Here is a 24,347-nt window from a genome sequence, read left to right as displayed (position 1 = left end):
TGCCCTATAAGTAGTACAGATTGGCAATACCAGCTGCAGATAAGTGGGGCAGATGCACCTTTGGGCACAGCAGTGGAAAGATGAACACATCAGGGTCGTTCCTGGTCCCCTCTACTCTGGGATTTTGCAACAGCAAAACTGTAGTTTCACAAAGAAAAACAGCACATCCAACACAGAAAAAGGGAAAGCTTGTCAAACTCTTGGCAAGCTGCAGAGAGAGAAGTGACTTCCACTCTGCAGCAGTCTGTTCTCTCCTTCATTACTGAAGCTCTAAACTAACACAGAAAAGAATTCACAGACAGCTGTGAAGCACCCAGCCTCTGGCAAAACTATTCCCTGGCACATTATGAAACAGATCAGATAAGTACTGAGAATTAGGAGACACCAAAAGCCTCAAGCAGCTGCAGTAATTTCCCTCTCTCCACACGTGCCCCACAGGGGGGGGGGACTCCTTCCACACTGGCAGACACCCACCTTCTTCTTTATGGTCATTGCACTGCGCAGATGAATGGCAAGCTGGCGGATGTAGATGAAGGCATGCTGGTAGGAGGTGTGTGTGTCCAGGGCATACATCTCTGCCAGCGTGCGCTGCATGAAGTTGATCATGGGCAGCACATTGGGAGAGGTAAACCTTGAATTCTTCACAAATGCAATGTACATTTGCTGTCAGGGAAAGAGAACGAGATACAAACCACATTGAAGGCAGAACAAAACCTTTCCCACCCCCTGGTGTTTCCTAATAGGATTCCTTCTGTTAGAACAGCCACTTCAGAAGAATAAGCAAAGGTGGTTTAGCATGCTCCTTCCTCAACAGAGCCAGGAAAGAGAATCTTCCCACCTCTATGTTGTTCAGCACAGAGCTTGAATATTGCCATGCTCCTCCAAACAAAGAGGACAGAACTGTAGGGATGTCTTTGAGCCACACATGCCTGCAGCTGGTCACAGTGGTTAACAAGGCTCTCTTTGCAAGAACAGTAACAAAGCAAACTACACTTGGGATCCTCAGCTATTAGCTGAAAGATGAGAGCAGCTCAGCAGCACCAAACAGCTGCTTGAAGAAAGCCCTCAGGGTTTTGGAGTAGTATTTATCCTGTAGACAGACTGCACTGCCTGCTAAGTAGTAACAAACAAGAGACCACACTTCAACCTAACATTTTCACCCAGTTACTTTTCTGGGGGTGCCATTACCTGTTGTAGTTCACACAATGAAGCTGCTGCCTTAAGGTTTTTGCATCTGACTTCAGGGAAGCTGCAGAGTAAAAGAAATGCCAAGCTTACCTTGAGCAAGTGACTCAGGTACACCTCTTTCCTGTGGCGGCAGATCTTGTTCAGCACAAGGAAGGACAGCACTCTCACTGTTTCTTCACCCGTGCTCCACAAATGGATTGCTTGCTGGAATAGAAAAGATTCAGGTAAGTGAAGGGACACAGAGCCCCTCCTGCTAACAGAAGGGTCTGGGCCCCTGCCTTCACATCAAAGCAAGGGAAAGAGAAGGATTACAAAGATGGCAGGCCATAAGTTACAGAATCTGTCACAACAGCTACTCTGTCCTCATGCTCTAGCTACAACAGCATGCAAAATGTTACATTAATACACCCCCAATCGATACAACTTCACAAATCAACACCTCTGAGAAATGGATGTCGCTTTATTGACATACACTGTGGCACAAACCTGATGAGCACCCAGTGCATCACAGTGCATCACAAACTGGACCAGCTTGAGGGAGGACAGCCTCTGCAGAGCTCTGGGCTAACAGACATCCCACATGACCTCAAACACTGCTCTGACTGATGTCTGGTTGCCTTATGCATGTATCTCTCCTTAACATCTTGAAGAGGAAGTGAACAGACTCAAGTTTTCCCACACCTGCCTGTCCTCACCTGCTCAGCCTGCAGATTCAGCTGGACATGTATGCCTCTGTCACAAAGCATCTGGTGCAGCAGCACCATAATCATGATGCAAGCTTGCAACAACTTCCTCTACTAATAAATTCTTCAGGAAATCAGAAACAGTCCAGCTGCAGGGCTTTTCAAAGCTTTCCAACAAAATCCTCTCTACAGCAGTTACCAAACAATACCAGGTGTACCATACTTTACCAGAGCATTCCCAGCTTCGTTTAGATGATGTGTTGCAGCTTTTCATGCCAACACATCACCCTGTTGCCCTCTTTCTGTTCTTCCACACCTCCTCTGTTGCTCTTAAGCACTTAGCAGTTGTGACTAAGTTTCTCTGCAAAAATATTCCACCCCCAGCTCTTGAGAGTGTAATACCATCACAGACTAAACACAGCCTCAGCACCCAGGCAGCAAGTTCTCCATCTGCAGCAAGGAAACAGACAGCTTCCCCAGAACACCCACACTTTGTGTGGGGACTAGCAGCAGTAACACACAGCATTGTGCCCATCATCTCACCATGAAAGAGATTCACAGCACCCAGAAAGCCCAGAAGAGAAGCACAAGCCCTGAAAGGACTGAAAGAAAAAGAGAGCCTTGATCAGACTACCATGAAACCACAGCATGCCACCTTACCTTGAGAAGTATCCGGCACTGCTTTGGGAAGGACAGATAATAAGGCAGTATGGAATTGACATGCTGGAGAACTGCTGCTCCAACAGAGGCTTCTGTTAGACAAGACAGGAGCTACAGGGAAAAACAAAGCAAGCTTAGTTAGTTTGCAGTCTTCCTTTAACTACGAAGCATCTCATTTGGCTGTTCTCAAGTAACTGCGTTACCAAAGGACTGGAACAAAAGCCTCCTCCAGAAGGAAGCCCAAAAAACCTAAGCTATATCAGGAATAGAGCAAGACTGTGCCAGGTTAAATCACTGCCCTGAACCTACATCATCTTGGCAAACAGGAACACAGGGTGCTGGCATGCAGGTTCATCACTTAAAGCCTCGCTTGGAGTGTAACAACTCAGGGTATATATAGTTTAAGACACCTTATAGACAACACAAGAGTCACTGTCACCTCACTATAAATGGCCAAATCTTTCTCATTCCCCTTGCACTGCAAGGACTCTGCACTGAGTGAGTCTCTTGCAAGTTCTGCCACTGGCAAGAAGCACCACAACTTGAGGAAAAGGCTCTGCAGACCAAAATGCTGCTCCTGCTAGGTCATTCTGCCACCACTGCCTCACAGCACACCTGCCTTGTTAATTAATCTGTTGACTGCTTGGCTCTCCTTTTAGTGATGGTGAGCAAAAGCTCACCTGCCTCATTCCAAAACACCCAGATCAAAAGCCCACAGATACACAGCCCAGTGCTGGCAACACAAACATGAGGTTTCTTACCTGGATGGTACAGGACAGGTACATTCTTACATCCAGTCGCAATTTGCTCCAAAGTGGACTGCTGGAAGGAAGGGCCATCCTGCAAGTGAACAAGAGTTGGGCTTAGATTTAAAAAGCAGCAGCAAAGCATGAAGAACAGTGGATTTGTTTCCTCAGTACTGCCAGGCAGTAGAAACAACTGCTTGAAGTACTTGGCCTTGTTGTATGCAGAAGGCTTGGGCCTCCTTTCTCTGAGATCTGACTCACAATGCCTTAACACTGCTCTTGAACACAACACACACACTTACAGAAGCCCTTCTGGTAAACCCTGTGCAAGCAGCTGGAGTCTAACATTAGAGAGGATGCCCTTTCAGAAGGGAAAAAGAAAACTTGGCTAGGCAGCTCTGAAGCTGCCATCTTTTTCCAGCCTCATGCCAGAATGCAGTTCTGAAATAACCTCACACAGCTCTCACCTGCAATTCTCAAATCTCAGACTTACTTTTGTTTGTTCTTAGGAGCTTTCACAAGCAGCAGCTTTTGCAGGCAGTTGAAGAGGTCCCGGACACAGAAGGACACAAGGGCATTGAACACTGGTTAGAAAAAGTTAAAGCATTTACAAATGATTGTTTTATAAATATATATATTTCTTCCCATAGCTTCTCAGCTAACTGAGAAGAGCTCCTCAAAGAGCTGAAGCCAGTAACTCCCACAGAACTACAATTTCCACAAGCTTCCAGCCTGATCCATGATTTCTGGTCAGAAATATACTACTCTCCCCCAGAATACAGCCTGGAGCTCACATAAAAGGGGGGTAAGTTCTATCTCATCTGTGCTACAGCACAGTAACTCTATAGAGGAGATCTACATCTGCAGTATTTTGAGAGGTCCTGGCTAGGGATATATGAACTTGACAGCAGAACTGAGCTCCAAATGACACTGCAGGATGTCATAGGGTGAGAAGACAAAATAATCTTGTAAGATCAGCCCTAAAGACAACAGCAAGGAGGAAAGGGTAAGCTTGCTCTATCAGTGCTTACCCTCACTCCCTTCCAACAGAGCAGCTTTCCCTCCAAAATGGATTCCCTTCTCACATAAAGCACAGCAATTAACTCACCTGCAGCATCAAGGACTTGAAACTTGCTGGGATCAGCACCACCACTGTCTCCTTTGGTAGTTGCTACAGCTGCTTTGAATGCTTGAGTGATTTCATGGAAAAGTCTTGGTGTTAGCCCTCTCTGAGGAAAGAATAAAAACCAAACAGCAAACTTCTGAAGTATTTTATAGGGATAGGAGTGCTGGAATTTATTTTAACTGTAAAAAATAGAACTTTTAATGTAAGACAAAGCATCAAGGCAGTCAGCAACTGCTAATGGCTTTCACCTGCTTTAAAAGTTTAAGGCTTTTAATTGGTTGAGGGGCAAGAGATTGGAGAAGCAGAAACAGCTGCAAGTAATTATCCAGCTTAACCTTTCCCTCCCACTGTCACATACAGCAAGATATTTCATCAGAATACATTGCTCAAAATGGGACTTCAGGTAAGTTCTTGGAACTGTGCAAGACACAACGCACAGCAATGAAGAGAACAGGAATTAACCATTCTGCCTGCTTCTAAGCCACTCTTCACTTCTTTCATTATCTTTCCCTTCAGAGCAAGAGTAATATTGCAGCCCAAGTGAAAACTGCAAAGATAAGTCACACTGAACTAGCACAAACTCTATGGGCAGGACCAGCACACATCTCCTCTGTACTTCTGTGAAAGATGAACAAATTAAAACACAGCCTTTAGATGTGGCAACATGTGGACCAACATTTAAAAGAACACGCTCCAGTGCTTTGTATTTTAATTCCCTGCTCACCTCTGCAGCTTTCTTCCATTCCTCAACCATCTTCAAGCTCACAGGGATGGATTCAACTTTCTTCTGTTTGCCTTTCTCCTGTTCTTCTTCATCTTCTTCACCTTCATCACTCGCTTCCTAAAAAAGTTGATATCACGACTAAGAAAATGCTCATATACATATTTTGTGCTCCCATCTCTTTTACTGAATAACTAAAGAGGAGGCAAGTAGGCAGCAGCAACAACTTGTGTTATCAGCACTTTGTGTAAAACTGTAACAAAATTAAGGTTATTACAAATTGCAATAAAGCTACTTCAGCCCTGCAGCTTCACTACATAAGCATGATGTGCAGTAATTGAAATCACCAAGGTCGAGGCTTGAAGTAAAATAAACTTTCATTGAGGAAATAAATACAAGCCTAAAGCCACAGGGAAAAGGCAGTGCAAGGCTCTGCCTTCACAATCTTTAACTCATGCTCAATTCAAAGCCACAGCTGATTTCTGGGTTACAAGCACAAACACCTGCAGCTGATCTTTGGAGAACCCCTTCACTAGTGCAATCATCAGCCCAAATATAATTAACACCTGCACTGAAACTCAAAACACTTCACATGTAATTGAAATAATTGATTTCAGCATTCTGGTACCTCTAATGAGTCAGGTGGGATGTGCAAGCCTCCCTCCTCCTCCTCCTCAGAACTGTCTGAAGCATCAAAGTTCAGCAGCGTGCGGTCATTTTCTTCCAAGAACTTGTAAAATTCAGGATCCTTTTCCTTCAGTCGGGCCAGCTGGTCTTTATGCTCAGATGCCTTTCCTTTTTTTCTGATAGAGAAGAGTTAAAAGATGTCTACTCATTGCTCAAGTTTCTGCTGGTGCTCTATGAAAAGCAAGCAACCACTGGGCACTACGCACACCTGCAGCTAATTAAAGTGGTGATTGGATAATCAGAGCTGTGGCTCCAACACCTGCTCTGGCCTCATCAAAGCTTATTTTAACTCAAGATTAAGAAAACAGAGAATTATAGAATACCTTCGGTTGGAAGGGATCTTAAAGCACTCACAGACCCCAACCCCTGTTGCGGGCTGGGTGCCCCCCACCACATCACACTACCCAGGGCTCAGCCTGGGCTTGGGACGGGGCACTCACACTGCTCTGGGCAGCAGCATCAGAGCCTCACTGCCCTCTACGAGTCCCCCGGAAGGCAGCACGGCTGTCTCCCTAGAGCATTCTCTTCCCCAAGAAAAACAAAGGCAGCTCACGCAGCTTCTCCCGAGAGCCAGGCCTGCTCCCCCTCCTTGCAGAGCTGGCTGAAGCCCAGCCCCGACCCGACCCCCAGACCCTCACCGAACGGCCGCCTTGGGCCGGGGCCGCCTCCCCGCCGCCTTGGGCCGGGCCTCCTCCTCCTCTGAACCGCCGTCGGGCTCCGACTCGAAGCCATTAGCGAGGAACTCGTCGACGCTCAGCTCCTCCAGCTTCCTGCGGGGCCAAAGGAGAGACGTGAAGAAGAAGAGGCGAGCGGAACGCACCCCGCTACCAGCCGGGCCTTCCCCGCCCGCACAGCCCTCACCTCCTCCCGGCAGCCGCCATGCTGCCCGCGCGCTCCTCGCGGCAGCCGCACTTCCGTTCCCAACATGCCGCGCGGCGTGGGGATGTGGCCACGCAGCGCGCGGGCGTGGTTAACTCTTTTGTAGGCGTGGCTTAGCGCTGTTCAACCGCTGTCGATGTTTTAGCCCCGCCTCTAGCCCCGCCCCTTTGTCCTCCAGGCCACGCCCCCGCCGCGGGGCTGGCGGCAGCGGCGCGGGCAGAGCGGAGCCCGCAGCATCCCGCGGGCCGGGCCGTGCGGAGCCGTGAGTAGCGCGGGCACGGCCCTGCCGGCAACGGTACGGGCGATCGGGGCAGGTCGGAGGTGGGAAGGGCCTGGCTGGAGCGGATGGAGAGGCTCGGGGTCGGTGGGGCTGCGGGCGGGGGCTCGCAATGAGGCGTCCCGGGAGATCGGTGGGTGCAGCCCCGGAGCGAGTTGGCACCGCCGGGATGCGGAAGGGCAGCGCTGCGCTTCGCACCTCTCCCGTTAAGGCTGTCCTCTTACCGGCCCGCTGTGTGCCCGGTCACGGAGCCATCCCAAGGCGCAGAACGGGGTTGTCGCGCTGCCGGGCCCGACGGTGGCTCTGCGGTCTCGTTTTGTGTCATCTCTCCGTGGACGCACAGCGGCTGTTGGGTGCTGTTTGCTGCGGGGGAGCTGAAGGGCAAAGGGAGAAATGTCAGCGCGGTTTGGTGGTACCCGGGGGATGCGGGATGCAGTGAGGGATGGAGGTTTTGGGGCCTCTGCAGTGACCATCAGGGCACGGAGCTCTCTTCTTGCTGGGAGCCAGCAGGGCAGCAGGGGGCTGGAGTCATCACCAGCACATCCAGCTGCTGGGCTGGGTCAGCAGAGTGCACGGATGCTGTCCTGGAATGATGGGGTCTCTGCAGGAGGGAGAGCGGCTCCAGGGTGATTCAGCAACACGGGGAGCTGATGGTGGCCGGTTGAATGGAGGCAACTTGGCTCCAAGGACTGAGAGGAGCCTCAGAGGTCTCTTGTCCATCCATCCATTGTATGGGGATCCTGCAACAGGTTTGTGATGCCTGCGTGCCGGCGCTCTGTGAGATGCTCCTTTGTTTGATCCCAGTGAGGAAGTCACCCAGCTTCCCTAAGAGCAAAATAGCTGTGGCTGTAAGGAAGAAGCAAACAATGCAGCTAACCTTATGTTCCCTCAGCTGCTGGGTGCCCCATTTGCAGCACCAAGCTGGCTCCACGTGGGACACAGAGTGCTGTGCAGATCCCAAATGCGGAAAGGTCACCTGACATTGTGGACTTTTGGGCTCACATAGTGGGCACAGTGGTGATGGGTTGGAGTTGGACTAGATGATCTTAGAGGTCTTTATCAACCTTAATGATTCTGTGGTTCTGTGATTCAGTATGACTTTCTGGTTAGGATTACTGCAGCCAAGCAATTGCCTCTGGAATCTCTCCTCTCTGCAGCCCAAATTTCCCTCCTGACCCTGGCATTCAGCATAGCAGTGAGTGAGGCTGAAGGATTTGGGATGTAAAGGTCGGAATTTCCTTCCTGAGAGCTGAGTGATGCACGAATGAAGCAAACATTCAGAGCAGGAGATGGCAGGAATTGTAGTTCCCTCTCTCTTGGCTTGATGGTCTAGGATTGAATGGAACCACTGCTTAGCACCTTGGGTGACAAGGAAGGTCCCTTGTCCTTCTCTCAACTTTTTCCTTGTCTCTTCTACCCTCCTCCCCCATGTCATCAGCACTCCCTTGAGATGCCAGTTAGTAACCCATGAGTGTCACCACATCCATCTATGGATGTGGTGCCTGATGTCGAGGCAACACTGCTAAGTAATCAGAGAATCATGAAATCATTCAGGTAGGAGAAGACCACTGATGCCCCCAAATCCTATCCCAGCCCATCCCCACGATGCCCACTGACCACAGCCTGTTCCAAGCTGGCCCGATGCCACCCGCTGCAGTCACCATCGCTGTGCAGAGCAGGCAGGTGGGAGGGCACAGTGCTAATTGAAGGGCAATGGCAAAAGGTGCCATTGGGGTGTTCCATGACAAGACTGGGAGCCAGGAGTGCAGTGTTCCTCCCCCAGGGGCTGCCTGCACCTGGCCCAGGCTCTGCTTGTGACTCTGTTTGCCTTTCTGGAGAGGGAGTTGGGGTCAGGGGTGTCTGTCAGAGGAGCTCACGAGTGCCACTGTGATGGGTAGTGCAGTTGGAGCTGTTAGTTGTTGCCTGAAGGGACCTTCTCCATGCCTCTGTGTGGAGGTTTGACACTGCTTGTGCCATAAAGCAGTGCTGGATGTGACAGCTGCTCTCCATTGTATACTGAGTGATGCTGGGAAGGGGGATTTGGGACATGGCCCACATTTCCAGCCCTTGGCAGAGGCAGGAAGATTTGCTTTTGTTTGGATTTTGGTGTGCTTTGTGCTGGACTGTAGGAGCTGCTGTGTGATCCCAGTGCAGCTGGAGACCTGCACCTTTTGCTGAGCATCTCAAAGGCATCTTTAAGAATTAGTTTCCATTGCTTGTTTCTTCCCATTGCTGGAACTGAAACCATTCGGGCCTGAACCATTACTTGATGTTACCCAAATGTCAGCACAGCTGCCTCTGAGTCCATCAGCTGTGCATGGAGCTGAGCCCATCCCCCTTGTGCAAGCAACGTGAGAGCTGCATTGAGGATATCTGCAGGAAGAGTGGCTGCCTGGGTGGGGTGTGCATGGGGCAGGGAGCAGAGCGTGCACCCAGGGAGGGGTACAAGGCAGCAAAGGCATTTCTGAATAGGGGTTGGGGGAACTGGGATCCAAACAAAACGCCCCAGGAGAAATGGGGAGAAAAGCTTCCATTAGGAGACCTCCAGCCTTCTGTATGCACCAGAACCTATTGATTACAACCCGCTGAGCTGCTGAAAGGCACTGACGAGGTCAATGTGCTGAATGCCCTTCTTGCCTGAAGCCAGCGCTGTGTCTGTGCTGTAGAGCTGGCAATTGTGTGCAGTGTTCCCCTGCCCTCCCCACCCCCTTGCCAAGGCTCCACATCCTCTCTGGCAGCTTGTCACTTCTCTGCAGATGTCTAGACAGGAGGATTCAGTGCGTGTCACTTATGCCTAATTCATTAAAAAAACACACACAACACAACCCTACTGAGAGCTGGGGATTCTCAGTCCTGCAGACTCAGCGCTGTCTGTGGCTCTCAGATTAATTCCACTGCTTGCAGGAGCAGCACAGGCCTTGCTTGCCACCCACAGCACGAGGGTTTGGGGAACAGAAGGGGGATGTGAGGGATGGGAGGACACAACCAGCTCCATATGGGGGCTCTGCCACCCCATGGGGTCATTGCAGCAGCAGTGCTGGATCTGCAGCTCGGAGCAGTGCACTTGCAGCTCCTGAGCTATTAGTGCCCTCTGCTTCCTCACAATTGGTGACTTCATCTCTTCCAGGCTGAACACTTGATTAACCTCATGTTAAAGAGGAGCTGCTGCGTGCTGTCCGTTCAGATTCCCTGGATGAATGCAGAGTGAGGAGAGGCTGAATTTCTCAGTGCTGTAGTGAGGGCACAGAGTGTCCTGTCTGTGCCAGTGATGCCAGCACAAGCTCTGCTGAGGGCAATTACCTAGATTTAGTGCCCTGGGTGTATACAGCTGGATGATTTCCAACCTGCTTCAATCATGTTTGCTGTCGGGAAGGGAGCGGGAGTGGTAGCAGAGCAATATATTCTACCATGAGCCGTGTCAGGCCCTCTGAAATCAGCAAAAATTTGGGCTATCTCGGTTGGAGGTATAAGGGCAGGTAGTGTGCATCAGCTGCAGCTTGTGCAAACGGCGCTGCTGTCTCAGAGCTGCCTGCAGCAAGAGGATTACTGATGCTAGCTTAAAGCTTCTCTTCAAACGCAGCCCTCAGAGCCCAGAGATGCACCAGAAGGGGTGGCTCAGCAAGAGCACACAGCTTCACAGGACCTCCGTGATGCCAGATGGAAGGGGAGATGTGTGGGCAGCCTGCATTGTGCCCAGCCAGGTCCCTGGGTGTCCGTACTGCTGTGTTTGTGGCCTCACGCTGCAGCAGCACAACAGCAGCTATTGTTCCTGCCAGCTCAGCTCATGATTGTGTCTCATGATTGCTGAAGGGAAGGAGCGGTCCCTGGAATGCAGGAGAACATCTTCTCCACAGCCTGGCTCCAAGAGGGAGGAAGATGCTTCCCTACCCGAGCTGGGCAGCAGTTGCCTGTGCCCCCTGTTCTGTCCAGTCTGGCTTTTCTCTGAGCTTTAACATTAAGTGGGTATCTCTGTTCATTATGGGAATGCTGGATGCAGAAGGATGCTTGCTGGGAAACGATTCAGGACCCATCGCAGTGGGGTTAGAGTGGGATTCTGAGTGCTGGTGTAGGGCTGTTTTCACCCTCTCCCCTCCCCTGGCCAGCTGTGCAGGATATCTGCTGGCAGACAGAAACCTCCACCCAGGGCAGCCAACAAAGGGCCGTTCTGCTGGGCCTGGCTGGGGAAGGGGCCATCAGCAAGCTTCTCCCCAGAGGATGCTCTGCTCTCTGCTTATTGCTCAGCATGCTTCTCTTCACTCTCAGCAAAATATGTTTTTTTTTGTGCGGAGAGAACAGGCCTCCCTTTGGGCAGGGATCATTTGCATTCATTAACAGAGCTGTTATGCATGGCCACGCTCTGTCGCAGAGGAGCCAAACAAACGCCTGCTTTTTTTTTTGTCATAACCCAGGAGTGCTTACAAGTCAGCGCTGCATCCGCTCCAGCTGATGCATAACACGTGCACTTGGGCTGCTGCACACCCCACAAAAGTGGGTTTGTATGGACTTCCCTCCCCCCCGGAGCCCTGCACACTGCCTTACTGTCTCCTGTGGTCCAAATGATGTTCCCCATTAATTATATCTTAGCAGGGCTCATAGACTTTCATTTCCTGGGAATGAAGTTTGCTTTTCCATGTGCTGATGCATGGGGCCAGGAGGGAGGAGGGCTTTGTAGGAGCTGTTTCCTTGTGTAGCTCCTAAGGGAGGGCCTGTCCATGGGGTGGGGATGCTGCTGGGTGCCTGGGGTCAGTGGGAGGGGGGTTGGGGTGGTGTCTCCCTGACAGGTGCTGCTTGGTTGCTTTGGAGCCCAATGGCACAGCTGGCAGCACAGAGCACTGGGGCATAGGAGGTGCTGGTGGGGCTCTGGCCGTGCTTAGAGGTTCACTGCAGGGAATAATGTCACCCTTGTCACTTCTGCATCTGTGCTTGCCCGGAGTTGTGCAATGACTCAGTGGCAGGGCTGGGAAGAGAGCCCAACACTTCCGACCCTCTTTGGAAATGCATTTGATTGCTGGAGCTGAGGATGCGCTGGCAGCAATGTACCCTTCAGCTGTGCCCTCTGTCTGTCCCCACCTCTGCAACCACATCCTGTGCCACCCCCTGGAGGCACGCTGTCCTTCCCACCCTACAAGCATCCTGTCCTGCTTTGTCCCCTCCATGCCCTCCCAGCAGTGATGATGGAGAGAAGGATGCTTGGTGGTGCATTAAAGAGAGGCACCAACTGGAGCAGGTTGGGAGGACCCTTGGGCTTGCAGCCAGGGAAGGGGAATAAAGGAGTGAGAGCAACGTCTGCTCCTCTACTAAATCAGATCTGGTCCCAGGTGCTGATATTGCAGTGCCTTCATGCAGCAGGGTCCACAAGTGTTCCTTATAGGCATGTCCTGGGGATGCTGCAGCTTTCTGCAGGGCTCAGCTCAGTGCTTAACTCACGGCATGAAGGGCACGGAGCACCCTGCTCTCACTGCTGGAAAGTGTTGCTTTCACAACGCTCCAGCCCTGGCAGCGAACAGGGAATCTCACATCACACTGATGATGCACGGAGAAGAGGGCATTGCAGGCCTCTCTCCCACTCAAAAAAGATGTTTATTCATCTTTTCCCTCCCCCAGACTCTGGTACGTGACACAACTGCTATTTGAACATGAATAGAGCTTCAGCAGCTCAGCCGGCGCAGCGTGGGGGGCTCTATTTTTAGGCTGGAGATGTGGAGGTGTAGCGAGGCAATGGGGAGCAGAGGGGAATCTCTATCCGCAGGGATGCGGGGGCTGGTGGATGGATGCAGCACGATGACTTCCTTCCTTCCTCCATGCTCCCCTCCTCCCTCCTGGGCAGCTGGGCTGTGCCAGGAGATGCAGAGGAGGGCATCATGTCCTGTTTGTTGCTTGTTCAGACCTTATAGAGTCAGAGAACATTCTGAGTTTGGAAGGGAACCCATAAGGATCACTGGGTCATGTTTGTTGTCCACTGTAGCTTATTTAGGCTGTGTCTAATCACAGAATCACAGAATGGCCCAAGTTGGAAGGGACCTCAAGGATGATGAATCTCCAACCCCCCTGCCACACACAGGGCCACCAACCTCCACATTTAATACCAACCCAGGCTGCCCAGGGCCCCATCCAACCTCCAGGGATGGATGGGGCATCCACAGCCTCTCTGGGCAGCTGTTCCAGCACCTCACTGCTCTCATAGCAAAGAATTTGAATCAATACAAGACAGGTGTGCCCCAGTGAGGCATCTGAGGTTGGTGATGTGATGGAGATGTTGTGGAGCAGTGCCCTTTTGATGGCAGGTGAGGAGGATGCTGACCCACAGATGGGCTGGGCACAGAGCAGTGAAGACCCTCAGCCCATATACTTGAGAGCCATGGAAGTTGTGTGGATCTCAAGCCATTCCTTCAGGATAACACGTTGTTTTTCTCACTCCAGTGAGGCCGGGAAGGGAGAGCTTCCAGCACAGCCATGGAGGGCGGCGTGCAGCTCCTCAACCGCGATGGCCACAGCATCTCACACAACTCCAAACGCCATTACCACGACGCCTTCGTGTGCATGAACCGCATGCGGCAGCGCGGGCTGCTCTGCGACATCGTGCTGCACGTGGGCACCAAGGAGATCAAGGCCCACAAGGTGGTGCTGGCGTCCTGCAGCCCCTACTTCCACGCCATGTTCACAAGCAAGTAGCCTCCTCCTCTCTTCCTCTCTATCCCTCTCTTTGCTGCACACCTCTACCCTTTCCGTCCATCTCCTAGCTCATGGAAGTGTGACATCAGCGTATATGAGCAAGCAGACTTCCTCCTTTGGCTCCCTTCTGTGAAGCTACCCTGGTAGCTTGGGTGAGACCCATTCCCTGCAATGCACTGCTGCTTATCCCTGCTGAGAAGAGAGCAGGAGACCTTCCTTGGCCTTGATGCCAGGCTGTGGAGGTGGAGGGTTCTGTCTCCAGAAGAGGAAGGAGCCAAGGGCGCAGCCTCACATCCCCCTTTCTGTAGCCTCTGGGCTCTTCCAGGAGCCATCTCTTTATCAGGCAGAGCTGAGCTCATGGTTTATTGCTAGCTTGCATCCCCTCTCCCAGGCAACCTTCTGCACCACTGTGTTGTCTGCCTACAGTTCAGCCAGGCCACGAACATCACATAGACATGGAACAGGAGCTACATGACAAGAAAGAAACATGCTGAGGGCTATTGTTCATATCTGGTGTCTGTGTTGCCCCAGATGAGATGAGTGAGAGCCGCCAGACCCATGTGACACTGCACGACATCGACCCACAGGCCCTGGAGCAGTTGGTGCAATATGCTTACACAGCAGAGATCGTGGTGGGAGAGGGCAATGTGCAGGTAGGAGCCCCCCCAGACCCCTCTATCGCGCAAAGCCTTACCTCTGGAGCTCTCCTCTCCCTCTGCTCAGGGCTTTCTGCTGTTGCTGCATCTAACAGTGGTCGTCTGCTCTCCTGCAGCTGCTGTGAATGGGAGTGCTCCTTAAAGCACTACTGCAGTGGCCATTTCCTAGCTCTGTGCGGGGTCATGGGTGTCTTTTTTGGCCCTTAAACTCCATCCTGTTGGAAACGAGGAGTGCTTTGTCCTCTGTGTGCTTGTGTGCATGAAGTTGCTCATTAAACCTGTTCTACTGTTGAAACTGGTGATGGAAATGGTGTTTCCTTGCCCTGGAAGCTCCTTTTTTTTTTCCCCTCCATTCTTTTCCATTGCCCAGACACTTCTTCCTGCTGCCAGCCTGCTTCAGCTCAATGGGGTGCGGGACGCATGCTGCAAGTTCCTGCTCAGCCAACTCGACCCATCCAACTGCCTGGGGATCCGGGGCTTTGCCGACACGCACTCCTGCAGTGACCTCCTCAAGTCTGCCCACAAATACGTCCTCCAGCACTTCGTGGAGGTGTCCAAGACAGAGGAGTTCATGTTGCTGCCTCTTAAACAGGTGAGATCCTGATGGAAGCACAGAGGTGTGGGACTGGCAAAGCTTTTCTTGCTCCGTTTTGATTGGCATGGTCAGAACAGGACAGGGTTTAGCAGGGGAATGCAGCCAGATTCTGTGCTTTGGTCCTTTCTGTTTGATGGGGAAACAATACATGTGGAGAATACTGTCAGAGAGTGAGCTTAATCCCCTGTGAAATAGGGATGGGAAGGCAACGGGGAGGATAATTGCTGTCACTGGTGCCTGCCACCCGAGCTCTGAATGCTCTGCCTTCTCCCTGGGAGCACAAACCTGGGAGCCACTTCGCTCCATCCATCCCTGGGGCTGTGGGGTGCATGGCAGCAAGGGGGGGATGAGTCTCCACCTGCTCCAGCTCTGTCCTTGGCAGGCAAAGCGAGCACACTGCGAGCAGCCAGAGCACCTGGCTCCATCCCATGAAATATTGAAGGGACCTGTGCAAGCACAGTCGTCCGCCTGATCTCGCTGATGTTTATTGGAAGTGTCAGGCGTTGCAGCAGCTTCAGACACAGAAATGGGGGAATGAGCCAAGGAGGGGACCGGGGGCAGAGCTGTTTCTGGGAGGAGGGGGAGGCACAGCTGCAGCCTGCTGGGGGACCAGCTGCCCTTAGCTGTATACCCCTCGGCCACCAGCATCTGCAGGATGCTGCTTTGTACCTCTCTGTGCTGCTCTGCTGGGCCAATTCCTTGCTGTGGGAACGTGGTCCCTTCCTCCTGTGCTGCACCAGCTGGGAGTTGCCTTTTCCATCCTTCTCCGCAGGTGCTGGACCTCATTTCTAGTGACAGCCTCAATGTGCCATCAGAGGAGGAGGTGTACCGGGCTGTGCTCAGCTGGGTCAAACATGATGTGGACAGCAGGAGACAGCATGTCCCCAGGGTGAGTCCACTGGGGAAGGTGACCTGGTTCAACCCAGCAGCGCCTGTGTATGGCATGGGTGGGTGAGCAGGATGGGAGGGAATGGCCTCACGTTGCACCAGGTGAGGTTCAGGTTGGATATTGGGAAAAACTTCTCTTAAAGAGCAGTCAGGCACTGGTACAGACCTGCCCAGGAGGTGGGGGTGTCAGCATCCCTGGAGGTGTTCAAGAACTGTGGAGATGTGGCACCGAGGGATGTGGGCAGTGGGCAATATTGGTGGCAGGTGGGCGGTTGGACTAGATGATCTTAGATCCAGATTGTCTTCTCCAACCTTAATTCTGTGATTCTAAGGAAGCTGTAGGGTGGCCGGAGGATGGGCCGTGGGCAGAAATAGGAAGGAGAGAAATGGGGGCTGCACTGCCGGACCCTTCCCACCCCACAGACGGGATGCAACCCCTCTCCTTTCAGCTCATGAAGTGCGTGAGGCTGCCCCTGCTGAGCCGGGACTTCCTGATGAGCAACGTGGACACGGAGCTGCTGGTGCGGCACCACTCGGAATGCAAGGACCTGCTGATCGAAGCCCTCAAGTACCACCTCATGCCTGAGCAGAGGGGGGTCCTCAGCAACAGCAGGACCAGGCCACGGCGCTGCGAGGGGGCCAGCACTGTGCTCTTTGCTGTGGGTAAGGCTCTCCCAACGAGGGGATTACCCTCAGACCCTGCCCAAAGCTCCAGCTTTCCAAGCTTTCCCGAGGTTTACCCTTGGCCTCAGGGACGATGAGTGCTCTGTTTGCAGGTGGGGGCAGCCTGTTTGCCATCCACGGGGACTGCGAGGCTTACGACACGCGGACGGACCGCTGGCACATGGTGGCCTCCATGTCGACCCGCAGGGCCAGGGTGGGCGTCGCGGCCATTGGGAACAAGCTGTACGCTGTGGGCGGGTAAGGAGACAAAGGGACAGGGGTAGGAGCAGGGATCTGAGCCAGGCCCACAGCTCACAGACCGTACAGTCTGAACTTCCTGGCTCTCACACTCTCTGTTTTTTCTCCCTTCAGTTATGATGGGACCTCAGATTTGGCCACGGTGGAGTCCTACGATCCTGTCACCAACTCCTGGCAACCGGAGGTGTCCATGGGCACAAGGAGGAGCTGCCTGGGTGTAGCAGCACTTCATGGGCTTCTCTACGCTGCTGGGGGATACGATGGGGCCTCATGCCTGAACAGGTAGGGAATGGCTCACTGCGGGCTCCTCCATTTCTCTTGCATGCTCTGTCCTTGATGCTGGGTGCTGGGAAGCCCACAAGGTCTGCTCCTGACTGAGTAGGTTTCTTGCAATCCAGCTCTGTCTTCCAGTGTCTTTGGCCCAGGCAGTTTCTTCAGGGAAAAACAAACAAACAGACAGCACCATTTTGCAGCCCTCTGCCCCAAACCAAACGATGGCCCCTCTGTTAGTTCTTCCCTCCATTTTTCCCTCCCTTTTCCCAAGCTTCTTTGGGAGCTGCCCAGGAGGGCTTGTGTCAAAGGGCTTTGAGCTGGGCCTTGCCAGTGTCACACCTGAATTCCTGTGTCCCTGCCTGCTGCAGCGCAGAGCGGTACGACCCTCTGACAGGCACCTGGACATCCATCGCTGCCATGAGCACCAGGAGACGCTACGTCCGGGTGGCAACGCTAGGTGGGTGCTGGCATGAGGACACAACCTGCTTCTGTGCAGACTGTCTCTTGCATTTCTGGTGGTTCCTTCTGACGTCCTGTTCAAATTCCTGCCCCACTTTCCTCACATTCCCCAGCTGTGGGTCTGGGTAGCTCTGCCATCCCTCTGCTATGTCCTGACATGCTCCCTGCCTTTGCTCTGCTCCTTGGTTTCTGCAGTAGTTGGGTTTCATCACATTCTGGAGTCAGCTCCCGAGGGAACCCCACAACTTGCTCCTCAGCCCCTGTGTGCTCCCTTCTAGCTTGGAGCGAGGGGGCTGGATGCAGGAGGAGGCCACCTTATTTCTCCTCCCCTATGAAAGGCAGTTCCTTTCCTATTTATCCAAGTAGTAGTGTGGTGTCAAAACTGCCTCTACAAGAGGTGCCACAGCATTAGGTGCGATGTCTCACGACTCCATTGAGTTCTGTCCCTAAGGAGGATGCAGGATGAGAAGTGGCCACTTGATTGTTTAGTGCAGCTCTGGGGTCGATGCAAGTGAAGTTAATTGCAAGTGGGGTCGATGCAAGTGCCACCTCCCCCCCAGCTGGTGTCACACACAGCTCCTCACCATCCCACCATCAGCTGCGAGGTATCCCCTGCTGCCTCTTCCCTGCCGTCTGCTTTCAGCTCTCAGTGCTGACTCAGAGGTTCCCTCCTTTCCATCACAGCTCACACACCGCCTGCCACAGCCCTTATTGGCTTTCCCCATGCTCCAGCCCCTGCCTCTAAAAATAACCCGTTGCTCCAGCAGGGAGCACTCGAAGCTCCTGTAAGGAGGAGGTCAGGAAGCAGCAGGAGGGCGAGTTCTTTGGGAAGTGCTGAGAAATTGCCTGGTGAACCTTTCACAGTGCTGCAAGGCAGGGGGGAGTGGGGAGCCGTGCTGAGAGCTGCTTGGCTGCTGGGGAGCGGGGGCACTGTGGGGGGCATGCAGCCCACAGCCCCCATGGGCACCCCATAAATCCTGTGCTGGGACTGCAGCTGTGCTTCGTAGCTAATCTGTGTGTGTGTATGACTGTCTTTGCAGAAGGCAACCTCTATGCTGTTGGGGGATATGACAGCTCATCCCACTTAGCCACAGTAGAAAAGTATGAGCCCCAGGTAATCACGGAAGAAAGCATGCCTGGTAACCCTCCTCCTCCTCCTCCTCTTCCTCCTCCTCCTTTTCCTCTTCCTCCTTCTCTCCTGGTGGGTGCCTGATGGAGCCCTGCATCCAACCAGCAGGTACATGAGGATGTTGCAGACTGTGAGCAAGCAGCTGTACTTGGTTCTGTAGCACACAGCTGCTGTAGCTTGGGATGTGTCCAGCACTGTGCAGCACAGAGCTGCCTGCCTCCTTGGAGGTGCATGAAATGGAGGGGGTCTCGACCCCTTGTCCAGCTCTTTTGCAGGGACTGGGTGCAGTCCAGAGCAAAAACTCACCTGTGCAAACTCTGAGATCTCCCTCTCAGACTTTCAGCCCCCAGCCTCTCTATCCTCATTGCCTGAGGTCCTCGCTGCATCCCCTTCCCAGCAGTTACTGGGATTGCAGTGGGTGATTGGGTCTGGGGTCCTGTAGCTCTGTTAGTGCAGGCTGCATCGCTGCAGAAAGATCAAAGCATCAGTTCCAGAAGCTTTCGGTGAGCTGTAAAGCCCCAGCTGTGCCTTGTGCAAATTTAAATTGATACAGCTCGATTCCCATGGCTGGGGTTCAGCTGTGATGTGCTGGTAGCCTGGCACAGAGCAATGCTCAGGGAAGGGCTCTGCCAGCTGCACTGTGCTTTCCTGAGCTGTCGGCAGAGGTCTCTCCTGGGGCACTGCAGTTCTTCCTGTAGGAGAAATTCTCCTTTGCAAGTTTTGCTGTTATCCGACTGCAGCTGAGCTGGAAAGGCAGCTTGGCCCTTTGTGTTTGTGGCAGCCAGAAGTGCTGTAGTCCAGCTGGCAAGCAGCTCATTGCTTCTGCTCCAGGTAGCAATGGAATGAGGGTTGCTCCTCACTGGCCTTTTGGACGAAGGGAAAAGAGCTGGGATCCTGCAAGAAGTCTTTTGGTTAGGGTTAGGATTAGGGTTAGGGCACTGCCCTAATTGTCCTACCAGGGCTAACATCACAGGGACACGTGGAAAATGACCCATACCTGTGGCTTATTAATCCATATTTCCCTTTCCCAGATCAACACATGGACGCCCATTGCCAACATGCTGAGCCGCCGGAGCAGCGCAGGGGTGGCTGTGCTGGAGGGGATGCTCTACGTGGCTGGTGGAAATGATGGGACCAGCTGCCTTAACTCTGTTGAGCGTTACAACCCCAAAACCAACACGTGGGAGAGCGTGGCACCCATGAACATCCGCAGGTAAGGAACTGCTGGGTTGCAGCTGCTGCAGGGAGGGTTGGGAGCTTGTCTCTAAGAGCCTTGCTTCACTTGGCACTGCAAAATGCAGACCGTGCCCGGGGGGGGGCCCGGCTAGCCCTGCTGGCTCCATGCTCCCTGCACAAATGCAGCAGCATATCAGAGCAAAGGGAAAGACTGGAGGCAGTGTTTGAGCTCTGCACTGTCTCTGCGTGCTCCTTCTAGGAGCACCCACGACCTGGTGGCCATGGACGGCTGGCTGTACGCGGTGGGTGGCAACGACGGCAGCTCCAGCCTGAACTCCATCGAGAAGTACAACCCACGTACCAACAAATGGGTGGCAGCCTCCTGCATGTTCACCCGTCGCAGCAGCGTTGGGGTGGCCGTGCTGGAACTGCTCAACTTCCCACCTCCCTCATCTCCCACTCTCTCCGTGTCCTCGACGAGCCTTTGACAAAGGATCGGGACCTGCCTTACCTCCAGGGGGTCGGGGGTCCGTCCTGCGGGGCAGCCGCTCGCTGTAGGAGCAGAGCGAAGGCCTTGGCTGCCATTCCCAGCCCCTCTGCTCCCATGGAGCCTGGAGCCATCCCTGGCACACGCCTCGGATCAGCGAGCCCCAAACTGTGCTTCCTGGGGGAACCACCCTCCATCCCTGGACTCATCTCACCGCTCTCCCAAAGGGTTACGTGTTTTCTTTGGGGAAGGGGACCTCAAAAACCATCGCTGCTTATTGGATTCAGGCAATCCAGCCGGTGCCACGTGGGCAGCACAGCCAACCCAGGGGCTTCGCCGTGGTGGGCAGTGCTCCTCCCAGGGACGTGGTTGGATGTGCAGCGTCCCTCCGAATGTCACTGTAGCCAAACTCTTGACCAAGCCTAATGTGCACTGTTAAAGACTCTGAGGCCGCCGCACGGTTCTCAATGGTGTCTAATTGATGCCTTAAAAATACACAAATGAAGCCCAGCGAAGGGACCGGGCCTGGAGGAGGTGAAGTTTGGAGACAAAGCCTCATTCACATGGACCCAACCGGCCATGGGGAGCCATGCAAGTGGATGGGATGGACCTGCCTGCACCCATCCCTGCTCCCTCCATGCATCCCACTGCGCCGTCTGGCTGGGAACAGAGCAGCTTGTTGCTGTTTCCCTCTTTGCAGAGCAGATTCCAGCTTGATGGCAAGGTCCAGCCTTCCAGACAAGGAGGATTGCCTGGCGTTACTTTTGTTGGCGTTCACTTTTCACCTTCTTTTCTTTTTTTTTTTTTAATTTGAACGCAAGATTTTAATTTTAACGACTTCATATCATTTTATTTTTACACCCTGCCGGTATTCCCCATCCCATCTGCTTTGGAGGCAGCAGAAGGGATGCAATTACTTTTCTTAATTGTTGATGAGATGATGACTGCGTCCTGGAAGACGTTCTCTATAGATGTGTGGGTGTGTGTGCATGTGTGAGATACCATATGTACAGTGAAAACAGCACGGAAGGGACCGTGCGCAATTAGCAACTCCTTGGCAATTAGGCAACCACTTCAAATGAAGGTTGGAATCAATTAGCACCGTAAATCACAAGCCTGTCCTTCCAGACCTGTGCCATGGAACCTCTGGGGTTGCTTAGATTTCAGTGTGTGTGCTGTAGGGTGTGAGTCTTGGATTGGGAGAGTGTTCCCCACGTTGGAGGGGAATGACTCCGCCACCGGTACCTCAACAGCATCCAGTTGTGGCCTTGGGAACATGGTGACACTGTTTGTTTGTTTGTTTCAGGCTGATGCCTTTCTCCTCGTTCCCACACTCCTCATTTCCCGTTTACAGTGTTCATATTTTACCTGTAGGATCGTGATCATAGAGTCGCTAAGGTTGGAAAGACTGCTGAGATCATCAAGTCCACCCCATCTGCACAGTGATGGCATTTGGCCTAAATTTTCAATAGGGGTTCCCTGCTTTCTCCGCTCCTTGGGGTGAAAGCTGAGCTTGGGATGAGCCAAGGACCCCCCCAGTTTAGTTCAAATTAACCCTGACATGGGTGAAATGGACACAGTGTGCGTGTACATGGGTGTGTGTGCATGCATGAGAGAGGTCTGGCTTCTTTTCATACCATCCCTGTAAGCAACACGAGGAGTGTAACGCTGCTGGACTCCTGCAGCTCCAGGATCCTCTGCAAAGGAGATGCTGCTGCTGAGGCCAACGAGAGGAACGGAAGAAGGGCGGTGGGAACCTTCAGCAATGGCGATGCTGTCCTTCCTCTGGGGATCAGCAGCACGGGCAGCATCACCTCTGTCACCCACCGGTTGGGTCCTGAGCAATACCAGCCCCGAGGCTGTTCTGCAAAACAGAAACCTGGGGAGCCTCCGGCGCCCCATGTCCTAACTATGCAGGTGCTCGCTGCTTTCCTCTGTGGGAAACGAAGGAAGGAAAGGGAGAAATCGTCCCCGGAGCACCCCGACCCGCACTGTGTGGACACGAGGTGTCGGCACCTGCCCCCGGGTTGACACCGGGGTCGGGATCGCTTCTGGTGCTGCACGACCTCAGCGGGGCCGTGCGTCCGTCTGTGTCCGTCCCTTGTGTGGGGAGGAGAACCGCCAGCTCTCCGCGGCTCCTCTGCCGTCCTCACTGAGTGCTGTCTCGCCCCAAATCGTCCCCAGATGTGCTGTTTCCCATGTGAGCTCCGTCCCCCTGGGCGGGGGGCTCCTGCTGTGTCCCCCAGGGGTCCCGCTGTGGCTGGCAGTGCTGACCCCATTATGGGCACAGCTCGCCCCTCGCCGCTGGCAGACCCGCCGTGTCCACGTCCAACCGTCGTCACTTTGGTTTCTCTGTAAGTTACCCTACTTATTTATGTGGAACTCCGTTTCAAGGAATTTTTTGCACTACATGGGACCGGGGAGGGGATACAAGCAATACAAAGCCAACGTGTACAATAAAGACGTTTTCTTGAATACAGGATCCTGCCTTTTGCATCCTTCTTTTGCACTTCCCTGGCGGACTCAGACAGCACTGCTGGGAAGACAAAGCAAGGGGAGGGGGTCCTGCTGGAGCTCATTGGGACAAACCCAGCTCGAGGCATGGGGGCTTTGGAGGCAGAGTGATTTACACCTCTCTCAGCCTTTAAATCCCAGCCTGGGCTCCCCAGGAGCCTCCAGCACTGCTGACAGCTTTCCCTGCCGTGGAAATGAAAACCAGACGGGAAACATCCTCCTTTCCTCCAGCTGTCACCGGGGCGGGAGGAGAGGGCTCGGATCTGCCTTCATGAGCTGCTGCCACTCACTGCTGGCTGGGGGGAGTGCCAGACCCCTTTCATGGGAGCAGGGGGTGAAAAGGGCAGCGTGGAGCTGCATGGCAAGGGGTAACCGCATCCGTGGGGCCCGAGGGGGGACTTTCCTGTGCACACACTCCCAGCCCTGCAGCAGAGCCCTGTGCTGTCACACTGGCTTGGCTGTAGCCCGGCCGTGTCCTCTTTCTGTCTGCTCCCCAGGCTCCTGCTTCTCTTTCGGGCTTCTATAAATAACTGTAAAAGTCTTTCCGAGGTCTGGAGCCCAGCAAACACAGCGGAGGAACAGCACGTTTCTGGTCACGGTGCTGAGCGTGTTAGCCACGGCTCTTAGCAGAAATCGGACCTTTCCTGACCAAATCCCAGTTGTTGCCGTTGGCTGTGAGCTTCGGTGGCTGCCAGGAGTCGCCAGCATTTGGCTGTGCAGGGTGTGCAGAAGTGCCCGGCCATAAGATATATGGGGCTCCTGCAGGGGGCAGGGGGTGTCCCGCGCTTTTACCTGGCCACAAAGGGTTAATGAGTTATGCAAGGAGTGGGAGAAAGGGCTGATTTAAAAGTGGAAGGTGCAGGAGCCTTTGGCAGATGTTCTGCTCTTAGCAGCCCCCTCCCCAGCTGCGGGATTGGCGCTGTGGGATGTGCTGCTCTTGTTCAGCTCCAACGCAAGGTGGGTGCAAACGGAGTCCAACAACCCCAGCGTGTCCCTATGGCCTCACAGAGCCAATCCCAGCATGGTTCAAACATCCCTGCAAGCAAAAACATCCTCTCCCGGTCTTAAAACCCCATGTCAGAGAATCCATCATAATCTGGGAGGTGTTCCAGCACGGAACGAACCTTCCCGTTCAAAACACACACGCTGCTTTGGGCTTAAATCTCCTTTCTCAGCATCTGCCTTTGCTGCTGCTCTGCCGGGTTATTGCAGGTCTGTGACTCTGCAGGGACAAAACCTGCACCCTCAGTGCCACAGGGGCCTTCTTCACCCACCATGATAGCACTGTCCCCATTAACTCCTTCCATGCCAAATGCTGCAAGTAAACAGCCACAACCCAAGAATCTCCTTGCAGAACCCTCAGCCGTGAGCTCTCTGCATGCTTTGGGTTTGATTCATAACACTATGGAGTTTCCCTATTTGCTGTGACCACCCAGCCCAGCTTTTTTTTCTTTCTTCAATCAGCAGGACAAGGATATTCATTCTGCATCCACCTTTCACACCGTCATCGGCGACTGCGCGTCGTCACCACCTCTTTCCTCATCCCTTTCCCCTTCCAGTGACCATCGACTCCCTGGAAGAAGAATGTTCCCGGGCCATTTCTTCAGCCC

The 24,347-nt window shown here is 53.3% G+C and overlaps 2 protein-coding genes across 5 annotated transcripts in view; one reads left to right on the top strand and one right to left on the bottom strand.

The window, feature by feature from the left end:
* Positions 1-6,779, bottom strand: part of NOC2L (NOC2 like nucleolar associated transcriptional repressor) — a 33,761-nt gene extending 26,982 nt beyond the window's left edge. For both annotated transcript variants that reach the window (XM_048967875.1, XM_048967876.1), the window contains exons 1-10: positions 6,673-6,779; positions 6,450-6,581; positions 5,753-5,927; positions 5,128-5,244; positions 4,386-4,506; positions 3,771-3,861; positions 3,293-3,371; positions 2,532-2,642; positions 1,279-1,392; positions 475-663 (exon numbers count right to left, since the gene is read on the bottom strand). In XM_048967875.1, coding sequence (XP_048823832.1) covers positions 475-663; positions 1,279-1,392; positions 2,532-2,642; positions 3,293-3,371; positions 3,771-3,861; positions 4,386-4,506; positions 5,128-5,244; positions 5,753-5,927; positions 6,450-6,581; positions 6,673-6,692 — 1,149 coding nt within the window. In that variant the 5' untranslated portion in view covers positions 6,693-6,779. The remainder of the gene's footprint in view (positions 1-474; positions 664-1,278; positions 1,393-2,531; positions 2,643-3,292; positions 3,372-3,770; positions 3,862-4,385; positions 4,507-5,127; positions 5,245-5,752; positions 5,928-6,449; positions 6,582-6,672) is intronic.
* Positions 6,780-6,870: 91 nt separating this feature from the next.
* Positions 6,871-22,696, top strand: KLHL17 (kelch like family member 17). 3 transcript variants are annotated; one of them, XM_048967877.1, is made up of 12 exons: positions 6,871-6,952; positions 13,388-13,631; positions 14,171-14,292; positions 14,666-14,887; positions 15,663-15,779; positions 16,228-16,441; positions 16,555-16,699; positions 16,814-16,981; positions 17,341-17,429; positions 18,472-18,545; positions 19,592-19,773; positions 19,996-22,696. In XM_048967877.1, exons 2-12 carry the CDS (start codon positions 13,421-13,423, stop codon positions 20,222-20,224), a joined length of 1,773 nt encoding a protein of 590 aa, XP_048823834.1. In that variant the 5' UTR covers positions 6,871-6,952; positions 13,388-13,420; the 3' UTR covers positions 20,225-22,696. The 3 variants fall into 3 exon arrangements, with proteins under 3 accessions (XP_048823834.1, XP_048823835.1, XP_048823836.1); XM_048967878.1 differs by having other exon boundaries at positions 6,877-6,985; XM_048967879.1 differs by lacking the exon at positions 6,871-6,952 and having other exon boundaries at positions 11,759-13,631.
* Positions 22,697-24,347: the final 1,651 nt, after the last annotated feature.

This window comes from Lagopus muta, chromosome 21 (assembly GCF_023343835.1).
Source record: "Lagopus muta isolate bLagMut1 chromosome 21, bLagMut1 primary, whole genome shotgun sequence".
NCBI classification, from domain to species: domain Eukaryota; kingdom Metazoa; phylum Chordata; class Aves; order Galliformes; family Phasianidae; genus Lagopus; species Lagopus muta.
The sequence above is the reverse complement of the archived record's forward strand: the minus strand, read 5'-3'. Positions and strand labels throughout refer to the sequence as shown.

Excerpts from the sequence above, each read along its gene's own strand:
- KLHL17 (XM_048967877.1), top strand. The coding sequence starts at position 13,421 with ATGGAGGGCGGCGTGCAGCTCCTCAACCGCGATGGCCACAGCATCTCA. Across the intron at positions 16,700-16,813 it reads AAGCTGTACGCTGTGGGCGG|TTATGATGGGACCTCAGATT; the intron begins GTAAGGAGACAA and ends TTCTCCCTTCAG. Across the intron at positions 18,546-19,591 it reads TAGAAAAGTATGAGCCCCAG|ATCAACACATGGACGCCCAT; the intron begins GTAATCACGGAA and ends TCCCTTTCCCAG.